General features: G+C 36.5%; 1 protein-coding gene across 5 annotated transcripts in view; it reads left to right on the top strand.

Annotated features, from left to right (window-relative positions):
- Positions 1–23,717, top strand: part of lrba (LPS-responsive vesicle trafficking, beach and anchor containing) — a 247,341-nt gene that overhangs the window by 30,473 nt on the left and 193,151 nt on the right. For all 5 annotated transcript variants that reach the window (XM_079615242.1, XM_079615243.1, XM_079615241.1 and 2 more), the window contains exons 2-13: positions 8,468–8,699; positions 9,557–9,657; positions 10,411–10,506; positions 12,204–12,325; positions 16,837–16,963; positions 18,025–18,144; positions 19,149–19,295; positions 19,991–20,188; positions 21,063–21,196; positions 22,180–22,288; positions 23,187–23,339; positions 23,468–23,636. In XM_079615242.1, the coding sequence (XP_079471368.1) occupies positions 8,468–8,699; positions 9,557–9,657; positions 10,411–10,506; positions 12,204–12,325; positions 16,837–16,963; positions 18,025–18,144; positions 19,149–19,295; positions 19,991–20,188; positions 21,063–21,196; positions 22,180–22,288; positions 23,187–23,339; positions 23,468–23,636 (1,708 nt within the window). The remainder of the gene's footprint in view (positions 1–8,467; positions 8,700–9,556; positions 9,658–10,410; positions 10,507–12,203; positions 12,326–16,836; positions 16,964–18,024; positions 18,145–19,148; positions 19,296–19,990; positions 20,189–21,062; positions 21,197–22,179; positions 22,289–23,186; positions 23,340–23,467; positions 23,637–23,717) is intronic.

Genomic DNA, 23,717 nt, shown 5'->3' with positions numbered 1-23,717 from the left:
ACTGTGTAACTGGTTTATTAGTAATATTTTTTTCATTCAAAAGCTTTTGAAAAAAAAAGGTTTTGTACTTTCAATTTGCTTAGTTGACTAACTATGAATATGTTTGGTTGACCAACCAAAATAAGCCTCACTGACCCATTAGTACTGCTGTAGGCTGATTAGAGATGAAACGATTATAGTGACCAAAATTTCGTGCCAATTATAGTGACCAAAATTTAAAAATGTAACGCAATTAATCATAAAGGTAAGTAAATGATGATACAATTTTAATTTTGGGGCAAACTATCCCTTTAATGTCGTATTTCTAGTGAAATACACCGATTAAAACAAACAAAGAAACAAACAAAAACATTACAAATACTCTTTAAGGGCTGTCCCTGTGGCTGTGACACTGTAATTTACACCACAGTACATTTCTGATTCTGATTTGAAACGTGTGGACAGTGGACTCTTTAAACATTTGTCAAGCATTAAATTGCAATTGTTTTTAGAAAATTTTCTAAATTTCTTATTTTATATATATATATTTTTTTCTTGATGTACTAGAATTTGAGGGCAAATTTACATTTCAAATAGTTTTGTTTTTTCTTTTAGGTGTCCACAGTTATCGGAAACATGACATTTCACTTTAAGCATATTTTCTTATACACTTGAAAAATATAATAATTGCCAATAAAGATTGTGTAGCTGTTTTTTTTGTCATATTTTTTAATTCAAAAGCTTTTACAAAAAAAAAAGGTTTTGTTCTTTCAATTTGTTTAGTTGACTGACAATGGATATGCTTGGTTGACCAACCAAAATTAGCAAAAACTAATGCTAATATCTAGAAAGTGACCTGAAAGAGTGCAACAGAAAGGTAGATTGTATAGCCTAGAGCTCAGCTATCATTTAGTGAATAAGAATCAGTCAACTGCAGTAATCAATGTCTTTGTTCATAATCTTTTAGAGAATTAGCAGAATTTCATCCATTAGGTCTGCTAGAAGTAAACGAACATTAAGTCAAGTCATCTTCATTTATATAGCGCTTTTAACAATGTAGATTGTTTCAAACCTTCTTTACAGAGAAAAACTGATAATTTAAGGTAATAGAGATTGTTTTGGCTTTATAGAGGTTCTTGAATAAAGATATTTTCCAGCTAAAGTTAGTTTTGATTGATTCACTTCTATCGCAACGATCATTAGTTATTAAATTAGAGGCCGCTAAGACGACACTGTTTTCTCTACACAGACTTTAAACGCGAACCTGTGAGAAACGCTGATGGCGTTCACGTGCGCATTAATAATTAATTCTATAGTTATGCGCATTTGAATATATGTGCGCAGGTTTAATTCCCTACAAACCAAGCCTTAAAGGGGTGGTATAATGCCCTTTTCATAAGATGTAAAATAAATCTCTGATGTCCCCAAAGTGTGTATGTGAAGTTTTAACTCAAAATACCCCCACATATATTTTTATATAGCATGTTAAAGTTGTCACTTTTTGAGGGTGAGCAAAAACGCACCGTTTTGTGTGTGTCCCTTTAAATGCAAATGAGCTGCTGGAGAGGGTGGGGTTTCAGACAAAGATGGAGAGACTCAAGAAGAAGTGACAACATGTAGAACGCAACAGGACGTCTCTGAATGGTTAGTTGATGAATTTATGTTGCTGATGTGGAGTTAACTATCTTCAATTAGGATATTCTGTCATGATAATCTATATATCGCTCGTATAGGAACTGTTGTGAGATGCACACAGAGTGACTTTCTATTGCATGTGAAAAGATGGATGCTAAAGTTTGAGCTGACTCACAAATGTGTTCGACTACATCAACTCTTCTCAACATGGGCTGTGTGTTCTGGGGGTGGGGTTTATGTAAATTTGAGGGTTGGTGATGTCACTAACCCATGAGGAATGTTGTGTAGTCCCTACCAGCTGTTTGTTGTAGTCCTTAAACTATTTCCTTAAAAGCAAATATCTCCCTTTGCTTTGAACTTTGCCGATGTTGTTTGATCAAACAGCAACATTACACACTAACTAAAGTTAGAAAAGTGAAATCATAATCAACCACCCCTTTAACAAACTACTTGTCTGGCCTTAAAAATTGTATACAGAATTTTATCAATACATTTATGGTGTATTTGTTTGTGTAAAATTAAATTTAAAAAAAGTATGCTGGAACTAATATTAATGTAGCCAGTCAGATCAGATCATTAGTCCTTTCATATAAAATGCATGTATTTAGCAATTTGCACACTTTGTACATTAGATTAAAGATGCTACACTTTGTTCTGATCAGTGATAGACTTATTTCCCTTCTTCTTTGAACATAAATCACTATTAGAAAACAGCAGGAATTACATATTTACTTCAGGGAAACTGATGGTGCTTTCACTTGTGTTTGGGAAAAGCAAGGGCAGAGACTTGAACGTTAAACTCATTAGACTTGCAAATTTGAAAAAAATGTAAATGTATCTCTGGAAATTGACTGGTGTATGTTGGAGATTATGCCCTCACATTTTCAGCCTAAATAGATTTTCTCTAAAATTTGTTTTCCATTTGCTGATTTCCCCATCTCTCTCTATTCTGTCGTCTCTGTGGTTTCATACTGCTCTGGCTCACATTCAGCGATAGCATTGTGGTCACATGCTCCACCCAAAAATCAAACTTCTCTTGTCCTTTACTCACCCTCATGTCATCCCAGATTTATAGTTGACTTTTTTTCTTCAGATGGACACAAATAAAGATTTTTCATAAAAATAAACTTTTTTGACTCTTCAAAAACCACACCGCAAACGCAATGGTAATCTATACAACCCCAGTTGATGTGTCTTCTGAAGCAAAAGGATAGTGTCAGAAAAATAAACTATTAACCATTGCTTTTGGAAGTTCCTTCAATTGTCATACGCATGAAGCATGATGTTAGCGTGTTCTGAAGCGTCACTTCTTCTGCAAGTTTCACAACACGCTTAGCCTACATCAAGCTTTATGTGCTGACATTTACTTAAGGGTGAACTTGTGAACACAAGAACATGACAGTTGGTCGGAAAAGATGGTTTATATTAATATTTTTCTCTCACCTAGCAATTGTTTAGTTTCAGAAGATATTTGATTCATCAACTGGGGTTGTATGGTTTACCATTGTGTTCGCTTTGTGTGGTTTTTGAAGTGTCAGCTCTTTGTTTGTGATCATCTGAAGAAAAATGGCATACATCTAGGATGGCATGAGATGATGAGAGAATTTTCAGTTATGGGTATCTCTTTAACTGAACCTAATCAAGTCTGAGTTGTCAAAAGAAAATAAACATTGGCTAATGAGAGAGAGAGAGGGAAAGAGAGAGAGAGGGAAAGAGAGTTTCAGTTTTGGTGACTAATTAGGCCTAAATGATTTGCAATGGTTTTATTCATGGTGACCTGAAGTGTGTATCTGCCTTCCTCTTCAGATTACTTGATGGGCTGCAACAGATAATGATTTATGGATGAATGAAAATGCATGTTGTTCTTGTCTTGGGGGTGGTGCTAGTGCAAGTAGTTTAGTCATTTGTTGTCTTTTCATTACAAACCCCTAAAAACAGCAATTGCTGCCTGACTGCTTAGAACATTTGTTTATTGAAGAGGAGGATTTGCCTATCAAGAAGTGTTTACTTTCAATTTTTGAACGATACTGCTCTTTTCTATTTCTTTATATTCCCCAGCCAGCAGTGAGCTAGTCTTCCTCTGCATAATCCCATTTGTTTAGTGCTAAAATAAGATACTAGCAGTAGCCAGCAACCAGGGGCTGTTCGTAAAGTGTGCCTGGCTGTCCCTGGTGTTGTCTTCCTCACCATGGAGAAAAGTTCTTGTTATTGTCAGCCCTGGACCAAGAGCTGTTCACCCATTATTAATTCAATGGGTCCTCAGAGGTGAAACGCAGGGCTCGGTTTGCCTCTGAGGGATCTGGTGACTGCATCATCATCAGCTAGAGCAGAGTCTTTGTATGAGAAACAGAGTGAGAAAAACAGATATGATAAAGAAACCAAAATAAATCCTCTGTTGTTTCTGATCACTATAACGAGCTAAAGGAGGATATACTGTAGGACAGTATTCAAAGTGTTAGCTAGGGCTGCATGATATAGGAGTAAACTGACATAGCGATTCGTTTTTCTGCGATATCTATTGCGATATGAAAACAATTTCACCAGGCCACTATAGCTATTTGGAAAGAATGAATAATTCTAGAATGATTGGAGTTATTTTGTTAATCTGCAAACAAATGACAAGCATAGATAAATACAATAGAAAAAGGATACACATTAAATTAACAGTGCTTTGTTTTTCAGGTAAGTCTAACAGTTCAGGTACAGAAATTAAATAATAAAATTATGTAAAATAAAAATAACACTGCATATATGGTCTTGACTATGAATTTAACGGTTTAGATTTAAATCAAACATAATCTTTGTTAAAGATACAAAAGTGATTTTAACTTTATTTTTTGTTTGATTTACATTGACACGGACGACAGCATATGCGCATATTGCGATATTAATGCTAAAACAATATATTGTGCAGCCCTAGTGTGAGCCACCCACCTTTCCCAGGAGGGCTCCAGGGCAGTCGCAGAGAATGATAATGAATTCACCAAGTAAAACAGAGAAATCTGTATTCAAAGACTGAATTAATACTACAGTTACTACTAATTAGCAAGTATTTCTCGACTTAGTAAACTCTAAATTTACGTTACTATAGTTGCCTATAGGCTTGCTTCGGTTTTAAAAAGGGTACTTCATGATAAAAAGGTTGCCGACCCCTGAAATAGGCCATGCAACCTGTTCTGCTAAAGAATTTGCAGGTACTGGTATGTCTTGTCTTTATTTTATCTGTAATAAAGTCTGTATGTATAATATACATTTAGAGGGCTTTTTTGTATATTTTATATTTATAAGAACCAAGACATAATGAACAAAGTTCATTGTTACTTGATAAACTTATAGCCTACTGAAGAAAGAAACAAGACAAGAAACCACAGCAAGAGATGAGGTTTTAGATATGTATAATTCTAGTTCTCAAGAGATCTTTACTGTGAGAAGCGGATTTCATTTTGCACAACAACCAAACTAACGATCATGTCAACCAAAATTTAAATAACAATAATAATAAAAAATGGCAACTTTTGGTTGCAATTAATTGACGGTTATACGGGATGTCATATTGGTACCTGTACATTTTACAACTTACAAACATGTATTTCATTAAGTGGTATGATGTCAGTACCAAACTACCAAAATCTGCTTTTTGTCTTAAAATGCATTGATAACTTCCATAATAATAATGATGGCAACACAGAAAGCCACATCATTTTACTGTTTTTCATTGTAAATTATATGGCAATTGGTAATTTTACCATATTTTACAGTAAAAGCCATATAATGTTAAACCATTAACATTTTTTGGGGGTTTTTACATGATAAAGTATCTTTCAGTTTAGCAATCAACATTAGCATCTTCCACTTTTCTCTGTGTCCTCTGTGTGAGCTGATACCATCCTCACCCCAAAGTCACATTCACAACCGTTCAGTCTGGGTGGTTGTCAGGTCCATTAATCACTTGCACGGTGGCCGCAGATCTATTTGGGTGCCGTCCTCCATGCTGCCTGCCATACACCGCAATCAGCTCCTCTTCCAAGAATGCAAATGTAAACGGGGGTGGTGATCTATTAGCATGCGGTGGTGAAGGGAGGGTTATTTTACAAGCTAAACGGGAGGCGAAATGCAGGACTGCCAATCATACGATTCCATTTATTGGACTTTTTCATTCTTTTTCATATTTCTTCGTTCGCACAGTCTGAGCGATCTATCGTTCAGTGGGTCTGAAGAAAAGAATCTCAATGGGGAGGCTGCAATGTACTGTGTGTGTGTGTGTGTGTGTGTGACTGATCATGGCTTTTATCTCCTGCCTTGTTAGCCTTTGTTGCTGTAGAATGACAGACTTTCCTCCCTTTCCTTTAATCCACCTTCAGTCATTTTAATGGGACAGTTTCTACCCAATAGGCTGTCGATTTATTCTTCCCTCCAGTCCTTGATCAAATTGTGGTCATGGCCTGTCTGCTGGCAAATGACAGTGATCTCTTTAGACCCTTATGACTGAGATGACTGCTTCCACCTCAGCAATATTACTCCTGACATCTGCATTGTTTTCCTGATCATGTGCTGTAAAGAACTGTTCAATAGTAAAAATGTCTCATCAACTATTAAGTGCTGACAAATGATTGCATTTTATGAGTTGCACGATTTATTTACAGACACAAAGGATATTATTTGTGTTGTTTGAAAGACCCGTACACCCTCATACAGAGATCCTTTTCATGCTGTGATAAATGAATGCCTCATGTTAAGCAACAAAACAGTGAAGAACATCACATGAGCCCTGGTTTCATTTGCAAGCTAGTTTTCTGCGCTAGCAAACATCTTGGTATAAATGCACTGATTATTGGTTAAGTTAAAACCATTAACTTGGCCATTGTGTCAAATGTTGATATTGTTTCAGTATTAAATTAGTTTGATCTTTGCTGTTTAAAAAAAAAAGGGGTGGTTGATTATGATTTCACTTTTCTAACTTTGGTTAGTGTGTAATGTTGCTGTTTGAGCATAAACAACATCTGCAATGTTACAACGCTCAAAGTTCAAATCAAAGGGAGATATTTGCTTTTAAAGAATCCATTTTTTAAGGACTACAACACACGGCTGGTATGGACTACACAACATTCCTCCCAGGTTAGTGATATCACGAACCCTAAAATTTACATCAACCCCGTCCCCGGGAACACGGAGTCCATGTTTGAGAAGAGGAAGAGTTGTTGTAATACAGCATATTTGTGAGTCTGCTCAAGCGGTCTCCTTTTAAATTTTAAATTTGTAAAAATAAAAATAAATTATCTGTGGGGTATTTTGAGCTAAAACTTCATATACACTCTTGGGGACAACAGAGACTCATTTTACATCTTGTGAAAAGGGGCATTATACCACCTCTTTAATCACGCAGCCGACGTGAAAATAGTAAAAGAAAGGTATCCAAACTTTTTAGGCCAAGCACCTCCTTCGATTAAATCAGAGCACCACCTATTCACCGACAATGTTGACCCTGTTAAGACAATTCAATACTGGGCAATGAAATCTCTTTGCAAGTGTAATGTTGCTGCTGTGAGTGAGAGCCTCATTGGTCCTAATTCAATTCAAACATTTTAATTATCGGTTTCAGTATGGATATGATGCTCAAAATGACTGCTGAATTTGGTCAAAAGCTGACAGCTTTTTACTTTCACAGTCTCACCTTCATGAAATCAAACTAATGGTCTTTAAGGGCAAACGGAATAATATCTTTCAGTTTTGCTGGGAATAAAATTGTGGTGCACATCCTTAAGAAGAACATTAACTATTCACATCTTGCACTGCCAAATAATGTAAACACTTAGGGTATGCTTTAATCTTATAGTCACATAGAGATATATTAGTTGTAATACAAGACAATAAATGTACATTATTATTTTCACAGCATAATGACTGGGGGAGATTATTGGTGATTGTTTTTGTTATTTATTAAATATTTTTAACAGTCTAAATTTCTGTGGTCACAATACTCTCTTAAGTTTATCTAGAATTATTGGATTTTTTCTCTCTCTCCAGAACTCTGTTTCTTTGTAGGGTTGTAATTAAACTATGATCAATTATGTATGTTATATAATTAATTATGTAATCGTTCATATAATATAATATATAATATAAAGTAAATATAATTTATTTTGTAATATTACCCAAAAATGTTAGAATTGATGCATCCCTAAATAAATATTTATTTTCAAAATATGCAGTCTGGCTTTTGTCTATGTACAGTGTATGGGACTCATTCATGATGTCATTATTTCAAGGTTAATCTAGGTTTAGGGTTAATGTCTGCAGAGCATCTGCCGTCGTCATGAAAATGGGAGATTAGCGTTGCACTTTCTAGCCCAGGGGTCATACCGTCTTATGGTCAAGGGTTAAAAGTGAGCCATTGTTGGGGCAAGATAGAAATCCTGTCTCAGTAATCTAGTTGTGGAGAGGCTTTTTACAGCCATATACTGACAGATGTTTTTCAATGGGATTTGCATGAATTGCAGCCCTGTGATTTGGTTATCCGGATTTAATATCAGGAATGAAGCCAGCATAAACTAAAAGGATGCTAACATGGAGAGCAACTTTTAAATATTCTAGCCTATTACACCATTAATTTAATTTTAACTTTTTTGTGTGTTTTAATTTGAATTTAAGATGACTTGTTTCTGCAATGTTAAAATGTGCTTTTCCTCTGCTGTTGTATTCTGTTTGCATTTAGCCTCAGAATAATACTCATATTTTGAATGATATTATATATATGTATATATATATATATATATATAATATTATATTTATAATATTATATTTTTTTGGGCTTTGACTCCATTTGTGACTTTGTGCTCAAATTTGATCTGTGCAGCTGGTCGGGGGGCAGTTTGACCTGGAGATGAACTTCATCATCCAGGAGACGGAGAGCATCATCTGCATGGTAGAGCTGCTGGGAAAATGTGACTCCACTTGCCAGGCGGAGGTGTGGAGTATGTTCACCGCCGTGCTGAAGAAGAGTTTGCGAAACCTGCAGGCCTGCACTGATATCGGCCTCATCCAGCTGGTGCTCCAATGTATAGACCGAGCTGACACCATAGTTGCAGGTGTGTAAAGCAGGGGATGATAAGTGTCACTCTAATAGTTGCTGTTTTACTATGTTATGGAAGTCATATAGCAAAAAAGTGTAATGAAAAGTAAGGCAAAAAAAAAAAAAAACCTTATTTGCTGCCTATCCTATTTTAGTACACTATTTTCTTAGCATTTTGACAGTATTCATTGTACATTTGATACATTTATATTATATTATATTATATTAAATCGCAGTAATACTGTTATATTTTCATATATTATACTAAATAGCAGTAATACTGTTATATTTTCTATAGATTTTCTATATATTTTAAGATATTTTAAAATGTCATTTATTCCTGTGACGGCAAAGCTGCATTTTCAGCAGACTTCATTCTTCAGTGTCACATGATCCTTCAGAAATCATTCTTGATGCATGATAACATGATAGATTTTTTCAGGATTCTTTGATGAATAGAAAGTTAAAAAACCTAAATTATTTGAAATAAAAATATACATATATATAATATACATAACATTGTAAATGGCTTCACTGCTGAATAAAAAGTTTTCTGTTTTTTTTTTTAAAAGAAAAGAAAAAAGATAAATCAAGCTCGTTGACTTGAAATTCTAAATGCTACTTATGATGCTGTATAAACATGGACAACATTCTTATACAAGTATAATTACTCTACATATTTCATCACATGTGGAAGATGTAGGGGACAAAATTAATTTTGGTATTATGGAAATACAAATCTGGTAGTCAAATCTTAAATAGTCAAAAATACAAACTGAGTTCAGTAGCTGTCTCTAAATCCAAAGCCTTTTATAAATATCTCTTCAGTTGTAACGCAGCATTCCCCTTGTGTTTGTGTGTGGTGTATTTCAGATCTGATGGTGGACATGCTGGGTGTGCTGGCCAGCTACAGTATCACAGTGAAGGAACTGAAGCTGTTCTTCAGTAATCTGAAAGGAGAACAAGGCCAATGGGTAATGGTTTGAATAAATCTCCACTCTCCACCTCACACAGAGTCACGATGCTGTGATCTCCAAGAAATAGATGATATATTTTATAAAGTACTAGAGCTGTTGCTTAGATTAAATGGAAGCTGATTCATTAGTTATTTTTTTGTCATGACATTCTCTGTATAATACACTTTGCAATAATTTATTTATTTTTAAATCTAAGAAAATTCACACAATTTTGTCCTTGTCCTCCATTCTAAAAGTCCCGTCAGTCTTTAGTAGATGAAGAAGATGTTGAGACAGTGGAAAGGCAGGTGGTTTAGATGCATTATGCTGTGTTTCTGGAGGACTGGGACAGTGCCATTGATCAGAGCGCCAAATGAACACGTCAGAGCAAGGAGAGGGCACATCTATGTGTGTCTATATCTTATAACCTGCAGGCAGAAGCCATTATTGTTACTGTGTTGTCTGATGTACTTGTTGCTGAGGGACCAATACGTCTCGGGTTGGGAAATGTTTTTGGATGGTTAATTCAGAAATTAAATCAATTTCTAAATCAAGAAGATCTTGCTCAATATTTGACACAAGATTAATAAGGTTCAAAGCAACATGGTTTGTGACTGTATATTCTGTATAGTTGTAGAGTACAGTATATTTTATGTATATGTACAAGAACAATACTGCAGTCAAGCTACAATTATTTATTTGTGTGGGTGCTTGTGTGAGTTCATTGTATGTTCAAGTTGTCTAAATTCAGTTTTTTCTTCTATCTATTAGCCACCTCATGCTGTCAAGCTGCTGTCCGTGTTGAAGTCCATGGCTCAAAGAAATGGCCCAGATTCATTTTTCAGCTTCCCAGGGAAGAGTGCTGCGGTGAGACCCTGACACAAACATCAGTCTAACTGCACTGGCCTTAACCTTGACTTCAGTCATAAAGTCTACCTCTATACACTGTGAAAACATTTATTGTGATTTTTTTCAATTTGTGGAACTTTTCTGGTCCCAACGGTGATGCAAAAGATATATGCCAGAATTTCTCTGTTATGGACTAGTCCACTACCCAGACATTTTAACTTTCTCTCTATAATAAACTTTCAAAATGTTTTAAAATCAGGGAAATTATACTTTAATACCTTTTGAGTAATTGAGTAATTTTTTTAGGTGTACAATTTATTGTGTACAACAAGGAATCTCTTTATAGAGAACAATTGATTATTACTTTTTTATTTATTGTGAATCAAAACTGTTATAACGCAAGTCGATATATGGGAATTACAATGTATTTGATTACTTTGGAAATGAGAATCTTTGTCAGGACAACAGAAATTTACAGTTTAAAGATCAGAAATTAATTGTTTAATTCAGAAGGGATCAAATTTGATTTATTTTAATAAAGTTAATTGACTTTTTTTTTTTTTTAAGAAGTCTCTTATGCTCACCAAGGCTTGATTTATTTGATCAAACTGTTTTATATTTTAATATATTTCAAAATATAATTTATTGCTGTGATGTCAAAGCTGAATTTTCAGCAGCCAATACTCAAGTCACATGATCCCTCAGAAATCTTTTTAAATTGATTAATTTAATGCAGAATAAAAATATTTTTTTCATGATTTCTAGTATGGAAAACTGTGCCTAATTGAATAATCACCCTTATGTTTATGTGAAACTGTATAGCATGAGAGCTGCAACAAAATCTTCACTGTAAACGTTTAGGCTAATTTCTTCAGATTTGCTCAAACCTACAGTAGAATGATCAAGTCAGCAAGATTGAATTGAAAATGAAGACCATACAAATATTCCCTCTTATCACTGTCTTGTTGCTTTATTTACGATTAGATGTTAACATTTTAAGAAAATAATCTGAATTTAATTTCTTTCTGTCTCCTAAAAGCTTCAGATATCTTCACCCAGTTTTTCACTTAGTTACCCAGGCTTTCCTTCAGTCATGTGACAGATGGAAGTTTACAGGAATGTCTAACACCCACAGGAAACGTTATCTGCTTTATGTACTTTTATGCTTTAGAGGAGATGAGCACCACGGAAAGAAAAGTTTTTGTTTTTTAGAGAAAAATATTCTAGTTTGGTGCTTATATTTACATGTTTTTTTGTGCATTGAGAGGATTGGAGTGAAATGCATAAGTATTATTTTCGTATGTGATGCAGATGCATTTGACATGCTACAACTTGCCTCTCTGTATGTGTGTTTTGGATGCTTTTATTAAAAATCAAACCCTCATCAGCATGGGGGTCTGGGATATTTTAGAGGGCATGTTTATGGAACCCTTCCTGTGTTGTCAGTGTCCACTTGAAACGGTGCCAAATGAATTCCGTCCTCTCAGGAACATAACATTGCACTTGCCTTAATTTTTCATCTGTAACCCACAAATATGACAGTTTTCAGTGTACAAACATACACAGGCATTTTGGACACATCCCTCCAAGGATACTACTATCACTGTCATATTTCCCCCCATTCTGCTCAAATGCTATATGTTCTACTTTCTAAAATAGAACCACAAAGTAAAGAAACCTAACTGGAAAAACTGTTTTTGTTTATGTATCATCAGGCAATTGCTCTTCCACCTATTGCAAAGTGGCCATACCAGAATGGCTTCACCTTCCACACCTGGCTGCGCCTGGACCCCATCAATAACATAAACGTTGACAAGGACAAGCCTTATCTCTACTGGTGGGTCACACACACAAACACTGATCACACAAACCTATGATGTAAAATAAAACATTTTTATTCAAGATGCTTTCTGGTGTCTGAGAACCAGACACCTGCAGTACATAGAGAACGATTAGCTGACTACTATTTTTGTAGAGAAGGATGTGTTTTCCTCTTTTTCTCTGTCTAGCGTTTACGCTTCTCAAGGGCAGCATTTTACAGCCGCCTTGTCCTATTTTCAGCTTATAATTAATTTCTGTCAAAAATGTAATTTATGCAAATGGAGCTATTTTGACTCACCGAAAGATAATTGACCCTGTTGAAAGAACTGTAGGATTTACTCTCTTCACTTTGCTGAAATTAGTTCTCTATATAACAGGCCTTCTCTCATAATTTATGTATTTATATATAAATGGGCATTCATTTCAGAATTGCCATTACACTTAAAGGAATAGTTCACTTACAAATGAAAATTCTGTCATCATTTACTCACCCTCAAGTTGTTTCAAACCTGTATGAATTTCTTTCTTCTGCTGAACACAAGAGAAGATATTTTGAAGAATGTCAGTAACCAAACAATTGATGTATCCCATTGACTTCCATAGTATTTTTTTCCCTACTATGGAAGTCAATGGTTCATATTTCAAGGTAAAAGTAGTGTTTTGTTTTTGTTTTGTTTTTCTCAAAAAGGACACCAAATAACCAAATCATATAAGGAGTCCATATAATGCATAATTTTTTGGCACACCAAATGTAATATATATATATATATATATAAAAAAAAAATTACAGAATAAAACTTTTCAGAATTCACAGTGTATAGTATGTGTACAGTGCAACAGCAAAGAGCTTGTTTACATTTTAGACAAGTTAAGTTGATACCAAACAGGACCACATGGTGATGCCAAAAAACAATGTGCGATCCAAGCATCGAGAGCGCATACACAGTTTGTTTGTACATCAATATAACGGACTCGCGCATGCTTAATGTATGAATCCTGTACATCACCGCAATCGTCTTTATATTGATTGCAGTCCTCATCCATCAAAACTTTACTAGTGAGATGCTGGTTTGCATTATTCAGCCGATAAACGTAGTTTGCGTATCATCTGACCATACAACGGTGGGATGTTTTGATGATTCGTTCAGGCTGTATTTCACACAGCATGATTTGTGAAGGCTCACACTCTTAAAAACAATCACAGAATATGACAGACCTCGTGTTTTAAAGCGAAACGCACTGAAATTAATAACTCACTGAAAACGCTATGCAAGTCTCTATTCTCTCTGCCATCTCTGATGTAATCAGCCTAGTTTTCTTTACATTAGCGCTGTTTTGGACTCTTTGTTTGAATGAATTAGCTTACTGGATCATTGGATCGAAAACTTTTCTGGAGTTTAGTGACTTAAAATGATCTGATCACAAACAGAGAAGCGAAATTAGGTTAAAGGGTTAGAATATAAATGTCTGCATACTAGGGTTACAGGTGTTTGTGTCATTGTAGATGCTCAGTGTAATAATCGCCTGACTTATAAGATCATCTAACCGCGTGACGTAAATTACGCTATTGATACAATTTCACATGCTTTAGTAATTTTTTGCATTTAAAAAAAAACTATCACAAGTGATGTACCCCATTGACTTCAATAGTAGGAAAGAAAATACTATTGAAGTCAATGGGGTACATCAACTGTGGTTACCAACATTCTTCATAATGTCGTCTTTTGTGTTCAACAAAAGAAAGAAATTCATACAGGTTTGAAACAACTTGAGGGTGAGTAAATGATGACAGAATTTTCATTTTGAAGTGAACTAACCAATTTAAGGATTTTGATTCAATAACATGCTTTAACGTTGACAGCTCTATTATAAAATTGAAATTGTAAATATCATTGCCTGTAAGTACAGGTACAATGAGCAATAGAATGGATATGTAGTATAGGCACACAATATGTAGCAAGGTGAAGGCTGGGAGATGCACATTCAGCTTGTCTTTAGTTCCTTCACCATCTTGTGTTCGAGATCCACCTATGGGGAAGGGCATCCGTACTGCTGAAGCATCCAATTGCACCAAGTCTGGCTTGACAGTAAGGGCCAAAGTAATGCCAAGTAAGGGATCGCCTTTTACCAGAGTGCATAAAGCACCTGCTCGCGTTACCTTTTCTCAGTTGTCATTAGCCTCTGTCGGACGTGATTGTCTCGCTCACAATTCCAGCTTTTTTTCTCGCTTGTTTTCTCTGTCGCATGAAAAACCTGGATTTTACTGTCCATTCCACAATGGCATTCTCCAAATCTGCGGCTTCCTCCGGCGATAACCTGTTGCGTGCCTGCTTGTGACGCGTTCATTGCCACTAGGGATTCACACCCACTCTGCGTGGTCTGCACGGGCCTCAAGCATGCGGAGAAAGCTCTGAATTCCCTAAAATTTGTAGCCACTGCCTGGCGCCGTAGGCACAAGGTGGCCGCTATTCAAAGCGTGGACTTTGAACAGTCTGACTCCAATGGGGTGAAACGGTGATATTGTGCACCCGGGTGACTCCCGAGGATCGCCAGCTTTCCGTCGGGATGACCGAGCCGACTCCTCCTTTCTTGAGAACATGTTAATGGGTGAACCCTCATTTGTGAACAAGCTCTGAGGACAAGGAGGTCATCCCACCTTCCGTTGCTTCACAGGCTCAGGAGCCTGGTGCTCTTCACCAGTCCGTCCTTATTGAGTATTGTGAGCGAGCGGCTGAGAAAGCAGCTTCTCCCTGTCCTTCCCGCTTGTGCCAAGCACATGAAACACAGCTGGTCTCGCCTTCACTCTAGAAGGACATTGTCACTGTCAACTGTCTAGTTCTCCGCAATGCCCTCCAGGCCAACAGCGTTCTATGACTCTTTCTGTGGTTAGAGAGCATGCGCTGTGGCTCAACCCTATAGGGTTTTCCCTGTTCCCAGTTGAGCCTGATCAAGTCTTCTTAGGCTCTGCTGTTGTCCTGATGCAGCAAGGTTGTTATGATAAAAAGAAAGAGGACGAGGCATGCAAGTTATGTTTTCCACCGAAATCAGTGTCACGCCACGTTCCCCCTTTACAGCCATCCCGGGTCGTAATTTCCCGGGTCCAGACAGAGCCAAACCTCGCAGCAGATCACCAGCGCAGCGCGGTAACCCCCCTCCTTTGGGGAAAAAAATCATTTGCCACAGCCGTGACCAAGAAACCCCCTAATTCCACTCCCTCTGATCCCAAACGTAAGTAGCTGGCCTGATGTATTGGCAACAGGGGTCCGTGATGACTGTGTTATCTGGTCAACAGCCTGCCAGATGCCTGCTCTGCCCTTCTAATTACACTGTGAAAAAAAGGGTTTCTGTTGGCGAGGTCAGCCCCCCCTTGCTAGTGGGTGCCCATCCAATGTTCAAAGAGGCTTCACCATTCCTAGTGTTGCCCAGTGGCCCTTTCAACACACGTTGGGGGATTTATGTGTTCTAAAAAAGTATGCACAAGAAGTGTCACCACAGAGTTCCCTAGACCCACATCTCACAAATTCAAGGAAATTTATAATTAACATGTTCTGAGAATGCTAGGAAATTAGACCGTTCGACCTGACTTCCTAAAAAGTCCAGGAGGAACCCACTTAACTCTTGTCGAGGGGGAACCCACTCTAAAGATGATGCTTGCCCGCTTGCTGCACGAGAAGTGAATATGCTCACTGAGGAAAGATAGCACGTGCAGGTACTTTATGTACTCTGGTAAGGGGCGGCCCCTTACCTGGCATTGGCCTCGCGCTCCTGTCTTTCAAGTCAGACTTGATGCTTCTGCAGAGGTCCGGTATGGATGGCCTTCCCATAGTTGGATCTCTTCACTCTGTTTAGAGAACCAGGGTTACAAACAGTAACCTAATGTTCTTCAAACACCTGAGATACTGATGCAATATGAAATCTTTTTTACTCTAGGTGAGAATTTATTACAATATTTTATATGTTCATAAAAATTGTTGCAGGTTAATGATGAAAAATGGGTCTATTCTTTGATTACCTACAATTATACATTGTCTTACATTCTATTACAATCACAGTGGACAGATGTATACTAGGGATGGGAATCGCCAAAGGCACCACGAGACATTATCATCACGAAACTTAAGCCACGTTACAATATTGTTGCGATTTTAAACATTCAGAAATATGCTGGAATGCACTTCCTGTACACACAGCTAATGCTGTGCGCATGTGTGTAAGGGAGAGTGATGCGGTAGAAAGAGAGATATGTTGTATGTGAATTTTGTCTGAAAGAAATATTTAAAATTATTATTTTTCATTGTTATTAATCCATTGCATTATGAGCGCAGAGCTTACGGTAAAATTATGCAATACTTGTAATCACAAGCTGAAATTCAGGCCCTGAAAATATCAATATTTGGCTTCCTTGTATCGATACAATATCACCTAGCAAACTTTATTACTCTTTCTGTCGAGCTGTTTAAATGTGAGCACCCCTCATATGAAATGTATCCTGAATTAATTGAGGCATGTGTTTTCTCTCATCTCTAGTTTCCGTACCAGCAAAAGTTTGGGCTACTCAGCACATTTTGTGGGTGGATGTCTGATTGTGACCTCTCTAAAATCCAAAGCCAAAGGCTTCCAGCACTGTGTGAAATACGACTTTAAACCCCAGAAGGTTTGAATTACCTCAGTCTTTTTTTTTTTTTAAGCTTACCTGTTTGTACTCTTATCATGTACACTTTCCAAAGTCTTTATCTTTACCTCTACAATGTACAATAAGGATAGCAAAGTTGACATATAAGAAGGTTTTGTGCTGGGGCCATATCTGAGCAGGGAAGGGATTTGGTTTCTTCTTGCAAATCCTCAGATCCCATATGCCCCCTGAAAGGGGCAGGCAGGCATCCTCAGCTAACAACCTTTAGACTACACCTGGACAACCACATTGTAGGATGATCCAACAAGACATGCAGTCATTTGTGCTATACAAATATTCAATTTTGTTTTATTTTATTTAGAAATAAAAAATGTTTTTCAATCGAAAGTCTTTTTTTTTAAATCAAGAAACGTGTGGTACTTATAAGGTTAATTTACTCAAATTAATATTTCTGAAATCAAGAAGCTCACAAGCGCTCTAAAAACCTTTTATAGGGTGTATTTGGCCTATTTTTAGAGTCCATTACATTCCCTCTGGAGAGGTCTTACCTTAGGGATAAGTACCTTCATTGGCTTTTCCCACCATTTAATGGAAATTCAAGAAGATCTAGGTGAAATTGTTGTCAGAGGGTGTAAATGGACCACAGTCTCATAACTTTAGCAAAGTTTGCTGATAGACTTCTATAGACCTGGGGTTTTCAAAACTAAAGTCCAAGGACTCCCAGGGGACCACAAGGGGGAAGGTGCTAGAGAAAAAAAAAAGTATTGTTCGGTCTGTCAAAGTTAACCTTCCCTTAAGATATAGGAGTAAATATGTTTAAAGTAATACATTCAACCAATTTGATAATATTACTATTTTATTCTGCTTTCTAGGGACTGATCAGAAATCATGAGATTTTACAATAAATACACTAGTTTTACTATTATATTAAAATATACTAAATATGCATTTTAGATTAGATGTTAACTAGGGGATAATCATATTTTAGGGTAAATTAATGCTCTCAAACATTGATATTGATATTAAATGAATAATGGCATTATTTCCTGTTTGTAGTTGTTAATTTTGTTTTTATTCTACAGTGGTATATGGTGACCATAGTGCACATCTATAATCGCTGGAAGAACAGTGAAATCAGCTGCTATGTCAATGGAGAGTTGGCGTCGTATGGCGAGATCACCTGGTTTGTTAACACAAGCGATGTAAGTAGTTTCAAAAGGTTCTGTTATCTCTGTGTTCTTGTTTTTAACAGCAGTTAAGCTTGAGGCCCTGCTTTTTCCTCCAGTAGTGTTTCAGTTCAAAGCTTGTCAATATTTTGGCAGCTACAAAGCCCAAAATACCCACAAACTTCAAAAGAGGAAACAAAGCGGCCTGCATTTGTTAAACTTAAAAGTCCATTTTATATTTAAACTGCTTTGACAGCTGAACAATAGCATAAGCAAACATGTTTAAATGCATTTGATGAGATTAAATGTGATTAATCAGCCATGTTGTATTTTTTCTTTTTCTTTTTTTTTTTTACAGTGAGTTCCAGAATCTGAAAAGTTTTCTATTTTTCATTAACATTCTATGATTAGCATAGTAATTTGGAGTTTGCCCATTGAGTGTGCATTGCGCATATGCTTTCCTTTTGAAATTATGTATCAAAGATCAACATTATTACACTGAAACAGCACTGCTCAAGGTGATGTCAGAGTGATATACCGGTAGTCACTTTCTATTTATAACATTTAAACAGCAACATTTAGTTACAGCAAGTTGTTTGTTTCTTATGTTGATACACATGGGCTAACAAAATGATGCTGATATGGTCTATTTATCTCTTATGCATGTGGACATACTAACACACATGGACATATTATCATTTATATAAAAAAAAATATTAAATCAAGAATTTGTTTTTACATTACTGTTTAAAATAATGGGTTTAATAGAAATTCATAATTAGAAATAATCTGAAGAGTTCTATTTCAAATAAATATTGTTCTTTTAAAATTTCTATTCATCAAAGAATCCTGAGAGAGAGAGAAAAAAAAGTCTTTGCAATCATAGATTTTCTTTTTGTTTAAATATACTAAAATAGAAAGCGGTTATTTTTACCGACACCATAAAATTAAACATTTTATATTGAACACCATAAAAAAGCTTTTGAACAGTTTATACTTAAAACATAATAAAAAAAGCAAACTTTGTTCCCCTCTCACAGACGTTCGACAAGTGTTTTCTGGGCTCATCAGAGACAGCAGACGCTAACCGTGTGTTCTGCGGTCAGATGGGGGCAGTGTATCTGTTCGGTGAAGCTCTTAGTGCTGCTCAGATATTAGCCATCTACCAATTGGGACCTGGATACAAGGTACCGGTAGATCTTTTTCTCTGCCCAAATGCTATCTATTACGTATTTATTTTTTACGGTCTTGGACAAAATCCTTTCTTGACGATGTAATAATGTAGTCAAATCACATATAGGTACAGATATATCTGTACGTTAGGTTTTAAAGGTTGAATACAGCTACTGTTTTACTCATCTTAATTTTTGTATTTATTTTTTTGTATTTGAATACCATTGTTTTAATTGGTTAATATTTATGTATAAGTAATTATTTAAAATAAGATAGTTATAATATTCAGCAGCTTGAAATTAATGTATTTTTAGTGTATTTTAAGAGTGTCGTAATTAAATAGAAATAGCTTATTATTAATAAGTAATTATTTATTTTTAAATTCTTTTAAGTAGTGTGCTAAGCATATTAATTTTTCGCGGTGGTCTCAAGAGTTGATATTGAGATATTTTATAGTTGTGGTATTGAATACAAAATGTAATTTGATCCAAGATGTTTAAATTTGCTGTTCAATGATATGATAATTGACGAACACATTGGGAAGCTTTATCATTCACATCATCTCGCAGTCTGTCTGTTACACTTAAACACTTATGCTTTCATCAAGTGCTCTGATGAAGTAGATTTAATTTCATGCTTTTCACACACACTTGAGAATGTGCAGTATATGTAGCTCTGCTTTAAGCATCTCTCTCTCTGATTGATCCAGGGCACTTTTAAGCACAAGGCAGAGAGTGACCTGCTGTTTGCAGAACATCACAAGATGCTGCTGTATGATGGAAAGCTGTCTGCCAGTATCGCCTTCACCTATAATCCCCGAGCCACTGACGCTCAGCTGTGTCTGGAGTCCTCCCCCAAGGACAATGCCTCCATCTTTGTGCACTCACCACACGCCCTCATGCTGCAGGTATGCTCTTTTCTCTTTCTCTCTTCATCACACCTGGTTCACCAGCCCCGCACAGCTGCCTGAAAAGACCTGCCCTGCCAGGTGGACTGCTGTCTGTGGGCGAATGAAACTAGCTCATCATCATTCGTTAACGTAATTAACAATATGAGCATTTTATCATCTCGCTCAGCAAAATACGGCCCACACCTGTGCTGCATCCAGCACTCCATGAGTTCTAAAGCACTTAATCTAATCTGGTCTTCATTGTTATCAAGGGAGGCTACTATCTTTTTAACGTTTATTTATTTATAAAATATCATTTTTTGACTTATAAGGGTGTCCTGATGGCCCGGGCACATTTACCACATTTGATTAAGAAACGATGTCGAGTCTAAATCGCATCAACTCCACGAAGAAAATCTAAACTAAAAAATTCCTTGGACTTGATAATTGAATAATAGGATAAATTCTTTTAAATTAACAATTGGAGCAATAATTTAGCATTATTCTTTTTAGTTAATAGAGGCTTCATACGTTCTGATGGCACCTCAACATGCTGAACAGATGAAGTACTTCTCTCTTTGACAAGGATTTTATGGATGTGCCATCTTGTCATCTGGGAGAGCACTAGGCTGATTAAAGGGACATTAAGAAGGACCTCACAGCTGTTTTTCTGTATTTAATTATCCCCCCCCCACTTCATCATGCAAACAGATCACAGGTTTAGGAAATAACCTTCACATTTCAGGAGTAGTTGTTGCAGAACAATAGGGATTTACATTTATGAATTGTTTTGATCAGAGAGTCTCTGTGTTGCACAACATAATGACATAATACAACTTAAAATTACAACTTGATTAAAACATATCTAAAATCAAGCCTTTCTGTGTTTCAGGATGTTAAAGCTGTGGTGACACACTCGGTCCAGAGTGCCATTCATTCTATAGGAGGAGTTCAGGTCCTTTTCCCCCTGTTTGCACAGCTGGATTTCCTCCAGCACAGCGGTGACGAGCTGGACACCTCGGTCTGGTGAGAACACATCAAGTCTGCCTGGGGGCGGAATGAAAACTACTAAAGGGATTCTCAGTGGGAAAACAAGATTGAGCTCTTCTCAGTTTTATCCTGGCCAGGAAAAACTGAAAATTGAGTTAATGTTTTCTCTCCTAAATTGTTAAATCCAGTAGACACACAATGGCAGATTTTTTTCCCTCATGGTTCTCTAACCATTAGTCTGTTTTAGGCTCTAGGGTTTGGCGCTCAAGGGGCCAGTGCTCAGTGTGTGGACTCACCATTGAAAAGCAGCCAATACAAAGTTAAACATTTAACCATGATTGGCTTTAGTACTAACAAATTAGTGTTACATGCATCGTCCAAGAACAGTCTTGAATAGTGTTTCTGCTCCACATTATCAAAATGACCGGTTTGTTTGATTGTAGCAATGACAATAGCAAGATATCTTTGCTTTATCACTTTGAAACAACTGTTTATCATAATGAATATTGTAAATCTTATTCAAGTAGATTGTGAATATGTGTTTATCATTTACTGACCATCATGTCTTTCAAAAGCTTTACCAAAAGGGCCTCCATTAAATTAGACAATTAGCTGGAAATCTTCTCTGCCATATCTTAAATATCACTCATATCTTGCATAGATTCAAACTTGATGCATGAAAATCAAAGGTGTTTGTCATCTTGACGTCAATAATGAAACGGCAGGTTTTTAGATGCATTCAAACTTAAGATTTCAGTCTGTTCATCACACAAAGCTATCATGTTGCTTCAGAAGACCTTTTTTGTTGATCTTGACAGCCCCTGGTCACTGTCTTCCTTTAATTGTATGTAAAAGATCAACTTTCTCAAGTCATAAGGGTTTGTAAAATTAGTAAATGGTAACAGAATTTCAGTCCTTTAATTCTTGGAACTAAATCAGGACTAAATGTTATCTGACTTTTTTTTGTTAGTTTGGTTGTCTTTCACTACTGAATCTTGCCTGTCATATGTTTTTTTCAGTTGCACACTACTGTCATTTGTGATGGAGCTGTTGAAGGGCTCTGTAGCTATGCAAGAGCAGGTGCTGGCCTGCAAAGGCTTTCTCGTCATCGGTTACTCACTGGAGAAGGTGAGTGTCGAACACAAACGGTTGTGTGCATGTGGAACATGCATCCAAAGGAACTTTGATCAAAGGTCTTTTTTAAATTAAAAAGTCTAAATCTTACTAGTGTCAAAACAAGACAAGAGAAGAAAAGGTCTTCTTTGATGTTTGAAGTAAGCTTATATTCTTAAAATGGCTGAAAGGGAGTCCTTATTAAACATACTAGCATATGCCTGCAGAAGTTGTTGGGTGGAAAAAAAAGTGTAATGCTTAAGAATACTTATTACCGTACCTAACTGAATGTCTCACGATCATAATTTTTTAAAACCTAGAGAAACTCTTGTCCTTTGCCTTTATATATACGTCCTTTGCCTTTATATATATGTTTATTTTTGTTTTGAAAGTCTTTCTCTCCTTTACTCTGTACACACTCACTTTTTTCTTGTCTGTTAACTTGTTACTCATATCTCAGCATAGAGTAAAGTTCGAAACAAATAAATGAATAGTAAAATCGAATGTAGTCGTTATCTAAAGGCCTTGAAATGTGCGCACGCTTTTGGAAAATTAGAAACCCAATATACAAATTTAAAAAACGTTCTAAATCTAGTGGAAGTCTAAAATGATCTTGGAATGATGGGGAGGCTGTCAGATTGACCAGCTGACAATTCAAATGAAGTCATGTAACTGTTTTATGTTTGTATGACTGCATTTTTGTTTGATGATGAATAGGCTGCAATGTCAAGTAAGTAATGTTAGAAATAAAGTTTTGTGCGCTTTGCATGCTTGACATTAATTGTATTATATGCCTCTTAAGTCACAGCATATTTCTGATAAATACAACGCAATTTATCTAAAACATTTTGTGACCACGTTTATTAACTTACTTTTATTGAAGTTTGATTTCATGTTTGTAATTTCTTCTCAGTCTTCCAAAGTACATGTGTCACGATCTGTGCTGGACATCGTCCTCGCCTTCGCCCGTTACCTTAGCAACCTTCCTAACGGGGTTTTGCTCTTGAAACAGCTGTGTGACCACATCCTCTTCAACCCTGCCATCTGGATTCATGCCCCAGCTAAGGTATCTTACACAGACATTTACATAAACTGATGCGGTTGCATCATGCTAGCTTAATAGTTTACCAATTTTTGGTTTTCTTAAATGTGACTCTTGATTGTTGCTTGAAATTGATTTGCTGCCCCCAACAGGTACAGCTGGTTCTCTACACCTACCTGGCCACAGAATTCATTAGCACCGTCAACATTTACAATGCCATCCGCAGAGTTGGAACTGTACTGCAGGTCATGCACACACTCAAGTATTTCTACTGGGTTGTAAACCCACTGGACCGCAGCGGAATCACGCCCAAGGGCCTCGGTAAGAGTGCAGAACTAAACCAACTTCTCAACACGTGCTGAGACAAGTGAATAAGGGTCAAAAAAAGGTCCATGTGTAGCT

Source organism: Phoxinus phoxinus (assembly GCF_949152265.1).
Source record: "Phoxinus phoxinus genome assembly, chromosome: 6".
NCBI classification, from domain to species: domain Eukaryota; kingdom Metazoa; phylum Chordata; class Actinopteri; order Cypriniformes; family Leuciscidae; genus Phoxinus; species Phoxinus phoxinus.
The sequence above is the reverse complement of the archived record's forward strand: the minus strand, read 5'-3'. Positions and strand labels throughout refer to the sequence as shown.